This window comes from Rhinolophus sinicus, chromosome 16 (genome assembly GCF_057876585.1).
Source record: "Rhinolophus sinicus isolate RSI-liver-muscle chromosome 16, RSI-T2T, whole genome shotgun sequence".
Lineage (NCBI taxonomy): Eukaryota > Metazoa > Chordata > Mammalia > Chiroptera > Rhinolophidae > Rhinolophus > Rhinolophus sinicus.
In genome coordinates this window covers 42,634,310-42,646,786 of record NC_142516.1, presented here as the reverse complement: position 1 = coordinate 42,646,786, position 12,477 = coordinate 42,634,310, and the positions used below count along the sequence as shown (strand labels likewise).

The 12,477-nt window shown below is 38.7% G+C and overlaps 1 protein-coding gene across 3 annotated transcripts in view; it reads left to right on the top strand.

The window, feature by feature from the left end:
* Positions 1-12,477, top strand: part of PCSK5 (proprotein convertase subtilisin/kexin type 5) — a 405,323-nt gene that overhangs the window by 116,058 nt on the left and 276,788 nt on the right. For all 3 annotated transcript variants that reach the window (XM_074330572.2, XM_019736691.3, XM_019736690.3), the window contains exons 4-5: positions 3,900-4,043; positions 7,734-7,810. In XM_074330572.2, coding sequence (XP_074186673.2) covers positions 3,900-4,043; positions 7,734-7,810 — 221 coding nt within the window. The remainder of the gene's footprint in view (positions 1-3,899; positions 4,044-7,733; positions 7,811-12,477) is intronic.

Sequence of the window (12,477 nt, the reverse complement as noted above, 5' to 3'; positions counted from 1 at the left end):
CCTGTGAAGGCATCTTCAGTTTTGGAGTCACAGAATCTCTACTTTTGTTTCCCAAGGATTGCCCATCAGTTTGTGGCCTCACAAAAATTCAAGGTCAATTTCTTTAGGTAGCCTTAAGAAAGTAACATGAAAGAAAGATCTTCTCCAAATAAATGCAAGAGGGAGTAAAAGTATTGCCTGAATCTGTGAAGGGGCTAACTAAGACTAGACACTTCCCAGAAGTTCCCAAGTACTGAAGAGCAGATGTCAGACCCATTGGAAGGGATGACTTCATCAGCAGTGGATGGAGCTAGACTGACAATGGAGTGAGCTCTTTCCAGTGGTATGCTGGCTCCGCCTTCTAACAGCTCATGAAAACTTATTGTTACACATTCAGGAATTTTGTGAGCGTGGTAGTTTAAAACTGCCCATGTGAGTATTTACACCATGGGAATTAGCAAACACTGTAAATAAGGAATTGTTTTTTAATAACTGGCTTACCAACACATCACTGGCTATTTAGTAAAGAAGTGAGCTCCCTGTCATTGAAACTATTCAAATAGAAAATTGGTGATTTCCTAAAAGATGTGTTGCAATAAATGCAATAAGGAATAATTAGGTCTCTAGATTCTTATCCACCTTATCACTTGAATGCTCTGATCGCAGTGCTTTATTACTTATTTGCAAGAAACACCTCAAGTTCTGAATATCTTTTTTTCCCATGACCTTTCAGATACTCCCCATATTAGATTATCAAAGTGAAAGTATCAATTGGATATTTCCCCCTTTTCCCCTTCTACCAACACTACCTATTTTGGCGATGTAAAGAAAAAAAAAAGTGGTACAAAAATATTTAATAGTAAAGTCAGATTCAACAGAAGCAGAGGTGGGAGAAAGAAACCTAATTGCTCCACTTTTAACACACATGTTTTCCATAGACGGCTGGTTTTCTTCAATTTTCATAATTACAATTTCAGGCAGCATCCCTCCACTCCAGGACTGTTATCCCATTTGTGGGTTACCCATTTCCTGTGCGTTTCCTTCCTCTGGCCCACCTCTTGGCCACATTAACATTACTTCGTGTCACAAATGATACCACGGGTTGCCAGAGCAGGTTTGGAAATAGAAAAAATGAAATGGAAACCTGTCAAGGTTGCTTTGTGTTAAATTAAAGTACTTGGTGAGAAGAGGCCGAAAGTCTTGGCTAGAATGAGACTTCATAAAAACGTAGGCATTTTGGAAATCTGCACTATTTCTTTTGTGATCGTTAACCAAGCATTAGCTAGCTAGATATCTCTGATAAGGTTGCAGCAGGAAGCATAATGACAGTTGTGAACTTGGAAATAAAGTTGAGGATATAATAATCTCATTTCTAGCCTGCAAGCAATTAACCAGTATTTACTGAAATCCTAGTTAGTTTAAATCCTACTTGTTTTAATGCATAGTCTTCTATGAAGAAGACAAAATTTACACACAAAATTCAATAGTCAAAGTGAGTTAGGGATTGGATTGTGTAGAGAGAGACAGAGACAGAGACAGAGACAGAGACAGAGACAGAGACAGAGAGAAAGACTGGCCCTAAGTTCAGGGCAGGGGATGAGACAGACGAGTCGGCTGAAGAACACGAAGAGGCTTTGTGAGAGGAGGTAGGTCGTGAGCTGTGCCCGGAAAACTGGGGAGAGATAGGGAGAGTGGAATTTGGATCAGTGTAGTAGTAGAGTGTGTGTGTACAGGGCCTCAAGTGCCTGAAAGAAGTCAAGCAAGGGAGAAAAAGATGCAAATATTCATAAAATATATAAGCCCCTGTTTTCTATCAAATTAATATTATCTGTGGTAAAAAATGGGTACATCCTTTGTTAGAATGATTGCTTGAAACTACTCAAGTGTGTTTGTAACATTCAACAAAAGGCAGTCTCATTTAGAGGCTAAATTATTAAATTTATGTCAGGGGCATCAGAGGTATCTGCGACTAGTTACCATTTGCTTTTGAGGGATGAAGTTTGGAAAGAGATGAGCTTCCATTTAGGTTATACTTACGATGACAGCAAAGTCATGGCTACAAAGTCCTGGATGACCTGACTTTGGTTTTCCTTCTAATTTGCTGCCTTCCATGCCATTCTCTCCCTCATTCACTAAGCTTCAGGAATACCCACCTTCTTTCTCTTTCTTCAGTGTGCTAAGTTGTTTCCTACATTAAAGTGATTACATTTGTCATGTTCTCTACCAAGACATTGGACTCTAGGCTCTTGGGCAGATGAGCTCTTTCTCATCAATCATGTCTCAGCTCATGTTTCACTTTCTCAGAGACTGGAGTCATTTTCTGAACATCCCACCTAAAGTGGTATATTCAGACCCCTCAGCATTCACCATCCTATCACCATCTTTAATTCCTTTACAACATTAGGAGTGCTTTGAGTGGTCATGGTTGTTTGTTTGTTGTCTGTGTCTCCCCTTTACAGGGGTCATGAGGACAGGGAGCTCATCTGCCCGTTCACTGCCATACCCAGCATGTAGTAGGTGCTCGATGAAGTATATGTTCCATGAATCGATGGCAGTAGGGTCTCCATTATGCTTACAGCATGCAAAGCTCATGTCCCAAAATGCTGAACTATTACAAAGCAGGAAGAAAATAGTGAATGGTGACAGACCTGGGTGGCTTGTGTTGCTGTGGCATTATGTTACAGTACCTCTCTTTTTCTTTGTTCCTCTACTGAGTCTGAAGAAGCTGACAACAACACTACTCAGAGAGATATTTCAAAGAGATGGAACTTTGAAGGAATAATTATGTGGATTGGATGAATGCTAGCACAGTACCGTGTTTCCCCAAAAATAAGACCTAGCCAGATCATTAGCTCTAATGCGTCTTTTGGAGCAAAAATTAATATAAGATCCGGTATTATATTACATTGTATTATATTATACCCGATCTTATATTAAAATAAGACTGGGTATTGTATTATATTATATTATATTATATTATATTATATTATATTATATTATATTATATTATATTATATTATTATTATATTAAAAACTGGGTCTTATATTATATTAAAATAAGACCCGCTCTTATATTAATTTTTGCTCCAAAAGACACATTAGAGCTGATGGTGTGGCTAGGTCTGATTTTTGGGGAAACATGGTATATCAGGATGAGCTCCTCATTAATTTATTTCTCGATATATTTGTATGTGGTAGCCATTGTAATACAATGCATAATGAGCTAAGATTCGATATTTCTGCAGCCCACCCCTTGAAGCCCTCATACACATTTTCCTGTGTATGTCACCTTTCTGGACTTTGTACTATTTTTCTTCCCTTCTCAAAGTAGTGCAGAATGAGTGTCTACCCCCTACAAACTATGGTGCGACAGCCATTGTTACTTTATTGAAAGGAGATTGAAAAAACTTATTTTTTCTTGTCCATGGGTTTCTCACAGTCACACACCTCTGGTGGCACTGTACAAAAGTTGCCTGAGTTAGTCCTCATTTGTAGCTGGATTGGCTTCTAGGTGGCCGGTTAAGAAATAATAAAGCATATGCTCTTCAGTTACCTAGTGTGGATTTAGAAATGAAATGCTACAGTGCCATTTTGTATGTCATTAATACATGCTAATAATAAAATGATATATCCATTATTCTGCTGTTGAAATATACTTTATTTTGTTATGTTTTCCCAAAGAATCAGTGATATCAGAACAGGTCAGAATTGGCACAAGAGATTTCTCTTTCACTTGCCTTCCCACATTTACCCTTCTGCCTTCCCCTATTATCACGCTAGAGATCCGTGCTTCTACTTTAATAAGGAATCCACCAAATTTCTGTTAATTTTTAATGCATTATCTTAACAAGTAGGTAATTCTCCCATCTCCTCACTATTTGGTAATCTGCAATGTCCAATTTTCCCTCTTCCTCCTTTAGCACTGCAGTGACAACACACATCCCTGCCAATCAGACATGAATATTGAAGGAGCCTGGAAGAGAGGTTACACGGGAAAGAACATTGTGGTCACCATCCTGGACGATGGCATTGAGAGAACCCATCCAGATCTGATGCAAAACTATGTGAGTGTTTGCTGTGGTCAGAACACCTTCCCTCCTTGGACGCAAGGGAACTCGTGGTAGGATTATCAAAAAGGGGGGAAACTACTGAAAAATGCAGCAAACATACAGCAGTCTCTATATATTGGTCTTGTCTTATACGTAAGAGACGCACTCTCAGTACAGGAAACTGGCGATAATGCTTTCAATTTTCAAGTGCCTTTGATGTTCTGATGGCAAAAATCAGATGATAAGGTAGCAGAAACCCCACCACCAACGCCACCTGCTACGGACAATAACCGCTCTTCTCAACGTCTCATGCACACAGCCAGGCAGCACTCTGTTTCTTTCATGGAGAAAACTGCGTTTAGAACTTTTCTCAAGTTATTCTGCTGGTTTCTTTCTCTCTCTGCCTCCTTTTTTTTTAAAGAACACTAATAATCAGCATCCCAATAGTCCTTAGGAATCAGTAAATTATTTTTCTTACGAAGGAACAGTATTTCCAGAACTCAGAGAGACCATAAGATGAGCCCACAGTCACAGAGCAAGCGAAAGTGCTGGAACTCAATACTTTCCTAGGCAACTGTGGTCATGATATCCTGTGCTCACTGCAGGGTGGGCGGGGCAGGGAGTAGCTTGTTCCCCTATGTAGGTCAGGTTTTCCCTCAGGGGTCTCCGGTCTGCTCTAGCACCGTGATATTCACTGCCTGGAAATGTGTCAGTGACCCCTCTGTCTTCTACTCTTCAGAATTGTCCCTTCCATCAGCTTCTCCTCCCTAAGTTTGTGAAAAGTTCCATAATTATCTTTCAATGTGCCATTCTCTGTCTGCTCCAAATTCGTGTTGCCTGATACCTTGATGTTCTCCCTAAAACATGTCTTTTGTCACTAAAGAGCCTGCAGTGATTCTCTGTTATGTGCCAATGACAACTCTCTGATTCCTGTCAGGGCTCAGCAGAGACTCCTGGCAGCTCCCACTCACACCCTGTCTCCTGATTTCTCCTCTCACCTCTTTTCTATTGACAACTGTTTCTACCCAGGGACCCTGATATCCCTACATACCCACTTAAACTTCAATTGCTTTTACCAACATCTCTCTCTATTCCTTCATGATTCCTTTTAATTTCAAAATTCTGGCTTATGTGAGTTTTCCATCATGTTGGTATTGAAAAATGTTTCTCTTTACATTGGTGATTTTTCTATCAGCTGACAAGTTTCCTCTCATATCCTTGAAAATACAAGCAGCTCTAAATAATGGTGAAGTCCACGCCCCCTTACAGGACTCATATTGACCCTTCAGGAGGAAAGTCATGGACGAGGGTGGGGAGCATTACCTCGTGTTTATGGAAGGGTCCCACAGAGAATCCTGGGCTGTAACTGGGAGTACTACATCTCCTCAGATCTTTCTCTTCTGTGTTCCACTTCATGGTCACTAAGGGAATGACTTCAGCAAGCCAAGCCCATCCCACTGTGCCCTGAGGTGGCAGAGAATTCTGAGATGGTCCTAGCCCATAGGTTCCCTCTGCACATCAGCACCAAGGACTTCCATCCTAGCACGCCTATCGCCTCTCTCTCCTGTTTGCTCCTCAGTAAATGGTGGACACATCAGTGGCCCTAAAGGAGGTTGTCCTAGACTCACTCAGAGAGGATACGGCATGGGAAGGCTTGGTTTCTCTGCTAGTGGGACTCAATGTGTGTGTTTTTCTATGTCCACCGCTTCTCTGGACTCTCTTCCTCATGAAACAATTGATGTAGAAATTGCCATATATTTTCTCCAGTGTTTCTTTCTCATTTGCTCAGTCTCACTTATTTTATGACTGTTAATTTCTCTTAAATTAGTTTTTCTTTTGTTGCTCAAACCCAAAAAGGCTCCATTTTATCTTTGCAAATACAACACTTCCAAATCCATTTCCTTGACACTTCCAACACTGTCACTGCCTCCCACAGTCACCCACATTTCTGACCTATGAAAACATCCCTTCACACAAGACCACCCAATATCACCTTACACTTGCATCAACTTCAACTAGTTTTCTTCCTGGTATTCTACCTATTGCCCTTTTCTGTTTTAAAAATTCAGCCAAGAAACTTCACAAATTAATTTTTTACAATAAAATTGTAAAAGAAATTGAAATAATTTCTCCTTAATTAGATGACTTTAAGGTTAAAAAAAAAAATGAAGAAAGTGCACATTCATTTAGTTCTTATTTGAGCAGAACATCTGAGCGGCTGCCCTCACCCTGCCTCCAAGCACACTCAGATAAACTTGTGTCTTTTCACAGCATAGGATTTTACCGCTAAAACAGAACTTCACTTCTGTCTCCTCATTTGATAGGGCAGAAACCGAGGCCTGAAGACTAAAATGAGTTCATTTGGGTCCTGTAGAACTCTGATTACCTATCTCCTAGCGAAGAAGTCTTTCTTGTCATTTACAATGTGTTTTTTATGGTGTGTTCCTGCTCCCCACTGCATTATAATGTATTTGATTAAATATAAATAGGTTTAACCTAATTGTAATTGCATTCTTTACTTTTTCCATTTTATTATCCCCCTTGAAAGAAAATTCCAGAGTGTATTTGTGTAATTAGCAGTACTGGTGCCCTCTCAGTTCTCCTAATGTCAGAGCTGTGAGGAGTAGAGAACAGTACATTGGATGGGGTATCAGACAGCCAGCCTGGGTTCCAAGTCTTGGTTCCACAGACAATTTGTTTCTTGCCTTTGGCCAGGTTACTTAACCTGTCTAGGGCCTCTGTTTCCTTATAAGTAAATTAGTAAGTTACACCAGCTACACTCCATGCTTTAATGACCACTAAGGGGCTACATGTCCCCCTTTGTACAAGAAACAGGGACTTACCATTTTTATGTGTAATGTGTATTTTGCTTAATTCCCCCTAAACATTTCAGACTATATGTACCATAAGTTACTTTCAGAAAGAAAAGCCTTTGATAAAGATAGTATACAAAGATTGTAGTTACTTTCACTAAGACTGAAATCAGGTATTATCATAAAGCATCATAAAATTCAAAACATCCTAAATTAGTTCTATCTATAGTGATATAAATTTGGTTTCAGAGATATTTTTGACTCATTTTGAAACCTTGACATATAATAGAACTTTGTTCATTATTTTGATAAGGCCTTTGGGTATTAGTAAAAAATTTGAAATGTAAACTTTTTTTATACTAGATAAAACATCTGAAACCAGACAGATATTGCCTAATAGAGATCATAACATATCTGATATAAATTTCTAATAGTGACTTTTAATTCACCTGCCAATTTTTTGTGAATGATTTTTGTCTTTAAAAAAATCTTTGAATTTTGATAAGGAATTTGCACACTTGAGAAATGAAGATAGAGGCAGAATCCATGGAGCATAAATCACTTTGCTTCTAGGTAGCAGTCCAGGAGTACTTCACAGAAAAGGTGGTAATTGAGGACATATTTGAAAAAATTTGGTGAAAGGCCAACTCTGCTCTGAGAGCAAAAGTGTGGGCAAGAATGGACTGGGCACTTCTTTGGTCTGTGCCGGGGGGAAAAATGCAACACTGATTATTACTGAACAAGGCAGCCTGATTCCACTGAACCATGAATGTGTTATTTAATCTCATTACTGTCTTGCAGAAATGTGCTTAAGAATGCACGAGCCTTCAGGTTAATGGCTAATTAATGACTGGCTGTCTCCCTTTTCTTGCTCTCTCCTCTGTGGCCATAGGATGCTCTGGCCAGTTGTGACGTGAATGGGAATGACTTGGACCCAATGCCTCGTTACGATGCAAGCAACGAGAACAAGTAAGGCCCAAGTGAGGGGTAGCTGGCTTGTGGCTGCCAAGGAGTTTTGCTTTTCTGCTTATGCTGAAGGAAATATTTTTTTTTTCTTGGAAATCCTTGGTAATAAATGATCCTTAATTTGCTCTAAGAGAAACAAGTGTCTTTCCACTATAGCTTCTGGGTAATAAAAAGGGACAGTCCATATGTTAAGAATGGTTGCAAATTGAGAAAGAATGGAGAGAGAGAGAGAGAGAGAGACTTAGAGAGAGAGAGAGAGACTTAGAGAGAGAGAGAGAGACTTAGAGAGAGAGAGAGACTTAGAGAGAGAGAGAGAGAGAGACTTAGAGAGAGAGAGAGACTTAGAGAGAGAGAGAGACTTAGAGAGAGAGAGAGACTTAGAGAGAGAGAGACTTAGAGAGAGAGAGAGACTTAGAGAGAGAGAGAGACTTAGAGAGAGAGAGAGACTTAGAGAGAGAGACTTAGAGAGAGAGAGAGACTTAGAGAGAGAGAGACTTAGAGAGAGAGAGACTTAGAGAGAGAGAGAGACTTAGAGAGAGAGAGAGACTTAGAGAGAGAGAGAGACTTAGAGAGAGAGAGAGACTTAGAGAGAGAGAGAGACTTAGAGAGAGAGAGAGACTTAGAGAGAGAGAGAGAGACTTAGAGAGAGAGAGAGACTTAGAGAGAGAGAGAGACTTAGAGAGAGAGAGAGAGAGAGAGAGAGAGAGAGACAGACTTTTGGGAATGACTTAGCATGTCCAGATCTTGAGGGCACAGCAGCTGGGGAATATTGCTCTTCAAGAGGTAATTGACCTGTGACCCATTTGTTTAGGGATGGGGTGCTAAAGGGAGAGGCAAAACAAAGTATCCCCCGAAAGAGTTATGTTACTCTGTTAAATTCAACAAATTTGATTGAATACTGTGCTTGAAGTCTCTTTCCTCTCCTCTTTGTAGTGATTGTTTTTTCCACTAATATACCTGAAATACTACTTGTAAAGTTTGCCATGTAAAAAAAAACGTTTCTTAGCTCCATAGTCAAGAACCATAGAAACCCATTTAACCACATTGTCACTTTCCAGTTAGTACAGTAGATTTTGTGAAAGCAAATGGAAATGCACATCTAGTTCATAACAGAATATCTTGATATTCTTCTGAAAGTAAATGGGGATGGTATTTCTTGTTCATGATGACCTAGATTCTTTAAAAGATTAGTAGATATTTCTAATCTATAGGTCACATTAACTTTTTTCCTTTTACTGCAAAGCTCCTGCAAGATAATGCTGTGATTTAGATACTATCATTTGAATTTTTATGTACGTATTTAGTTTGGGAATTGCAGCAGTTCCAAAGAGAGGTGTTGTGCCCACTTATTATGTACTATTTCCAGCCTGAGCTTTTCTTTAGGGAAAAGTTTCTCAGCTTGTATTATTTGATTAAGTAAGTCAGTAAGTTTAGATAAAACTATATGACCTAGATAATTGTGACTGTACATGGGTTCTCTTTTTTTCTCTTTTTACCATCGACCAAGAAGCCTCACTAAAGTTGCTGTGGAAAATATGCTGTTTGTTAATATTAACAACTGAGTAAATATTACAGATCAGATTTAGTGGTGAAAGCATGCATATGCAAATTGATGTAGATAGAATTTTCCAGAACTTTCTAAACAGAAAGAGTATGGAAACTAAATTAAATTGGATCTTTTTCTTTCAGACTTGGTCATTGCTGTTTAGATTACACTGTTTAAAGTTGTAGTACATTCCACACCAAGGATTATAATTGAGGCAATGTGAGCTAATGTATTTAACCTAATTTACAAACTAGCATGAATCACTGAAGAAGAAACTTGAAGCTTCAATACTTAAAAAGTCATCGTTGATAAATCTCAATGCACAGCCTATTCTGTTATAATGTGGCATATGCATTCCTAAAAATACTTGCACTCTGAAAAATCTCAAATTACAGAGTAATAAGAAAATGGAGTTGGAGCTCAACACTCGAAAACTTCATCAGTGACATACACAGAAATGATAGGGACCTATTAAATACAACAGCCCAATTTTATCCATGTGGATTGGTTAAGAAATATATAAAACAATAACTATGACACTTTATCTTGAAAAAAACCTGAAGTTTGCTTGTGGAAGTGTGTGTCCATTACATTAACTCCTATTTACATGCCTGCCTCTCTATGTGCAAAAGAAAAGGAGGAAAAAAAAACAGATAAAGGTTAAAATTTTTACAAAGAATGGAGAATTGAGAGGAAAATTACAAAATAGGCTAAGAGGGAAAAGGGGACAGTTAAGCAAAGTGGAGGACACCCACCAGGATGACCTTTGGGAGGAAGCATGGCAGCTTGCAAGTCATTGCGGGGTGAGTAGAAGGAGAGTGATCTGAAATTATATAGGAAGTAACAGCTCCCGGTGTGGACAAGTGTGGGCCACTGTGCTCCTGTGGTGTGTAGCTCTGTGTGTTTTGTGTATTTCTAGAGGGTTTAGTGCAGCTGAGTGTGTTTTCTACATTTACCTAGAATTTCTGGGACAAAAGTGTGCAAAAACAGATGCAAATTTCCCATTATGTTCAAATTAGCCTTTAACATATCAGCCGTTGTTGATTGGTTGATGAGCTATATCAATCAAAAAATGTGCGTTTTCAAGGCAAGCATTATAGCAGAACTGATTGTATTATATCCATTAGCTAAATTTATCCCATCAACAATTACGTAGACAAGAGAGAAACAGAAAAGCTATAGGAAAGTCTAGATCATGTTAACATGTTGCGTACGCATCACGAGAATCTTCGTTTTTTTCTGAGCCATGTGTTAAGGACAGATAACGAGAATTCTCGTTTTTACTGTTGACTCTTTTTACTTTGCATATTTTATTGAATTATTTGTAGAATAATTATTTATAGAATAATTTATTTGTAGAATCTATTATTTATAGAAAAAATAATAAATGACATAGAAGCATTTACACTTTAAAGAGAAGAGTGCATTTTAAAGTCGTTTCTTTTAAAAACCTGCCAGAACAGAGGTGTATGAGGGATTTAAACCCCGCCGTGCGCAACGTGTTAACATCCAAAGTGTCCTGGTACAGGATGTTGTGAGACAAGAGGGGCTATAGGTAGAAAATGAAAGTGTATTGTGCCCTGTAGCCAGTTCTGTCTGAATCTACATGTGTTGAGTTTTTGCACTGAAACTCTAGGGGGTGATGGTGACTGTTCTCCAAGGATGGGTCTGACCTGTGACTAACATTGCTATTCACAAAGCATATATGCAATGACAACTCTTTGAGTATTGACTTTGATAGCTTTTTACAGTCTGCCTTTCAAAAAATATTCTTGATGAAGATTCCTTTCAAACTTGGCCACTCCCCAAGACCTTTGCAAGAGAATCTCCATGGTCCTGCTCACTCTGAGGTGTTCTCAGGTATCCTGTTTTGGCCCATTCTCAGCACTGTCCATGGTTCACTGAGTATGGTGTGGATCTGATTGATTATTGGAGGGCACAGGTATTGTTCCAGTTATGTGCTTAGATTTGTAGTCTTGACAGTGAAATATGGCATTTTCAGAGGTGTAACTCCAGTGCACCACCTCTGTTTTACAAAAGTCAGCAGTTACTTGGGACATCAGATGTCCCTTTATCTCCTTTCAAAAGTGCTGGCCTTTTTTTTAGCCAACTATAAGCATGTATTCACGCATTTAGGGTTAAGATATCCTCTCTGTTCATTAGACCATAATTATAGATATGATTAATGGATCTCTCTTTAAACGTGGATCCATAGACAGATAATTCTGTTTGAAGAGAAGTCACTTGCCGTCAGGTAATAAGAGTGGTTTTGGGTTTGAAGAGCTGACTTTTAGCCTTGGTTCTCCTTGATTGTCTTTATAGTCTTTGAGCTTAATGACTCTGAGCTTTAGTACCTTTTTCTAATCTCTAAAGTGGACATAATAATACTTGTAAAGAGTAGCAATAAAATATGTAAAACACCAAAAATACTGATGACTGTATAATAGGTGCTAGATAATTATAGCCATTGTTATAATTATGTGCTCTATCCCTTTATCCAGTTCTTGATAAATAATCAGTTAAAAATTACAATTATCTCAAAATATATATGCATATGAACATTTCAAGTCTGAACTAATTCTTGGAGGTCTTTATTTCCAAGGTTAGAGGTTTAATTAGGTCTGTCTGCTTCTTTAGGGGCTGGGTGCTCTGAATGATTCAGTCTCCAGTAAATCTGTTTTTCTTTAATCCATTTCCTCACCTCCGTCGGTGGTGCATGAGTCCTTAAATTTGATGTAAGGACTTTGATGTAGGGATGTAAGTTAGTGAAGGGGAGGAATTTCTAATCATCATCAGAATAAGGAAGTTGAGGCATATGCTATGCAACTGCCTCCTCATTGTACGATCTGACCAGTAGGCTTCAGAGCATATTTGATGTTATTTCATACTTGGCTCTATTTGTACATTCAGTCAACAGGTATTCATTGATATCCCACTTTGTAAACAATGCTGTGCTAAATGCTTGAGGGACACAATGGTGAAATAATAGAGGCTACTAACTAATGGGTTGAGTTGGGAGTTAACTTACTACAAAGGAGGTATACCATTGGAAGCGTTTTTTAGTACTAAGAGGGAATGTACCCTCACAACTTCATGCAAATCATTTCTCTTAGACTTACATGAT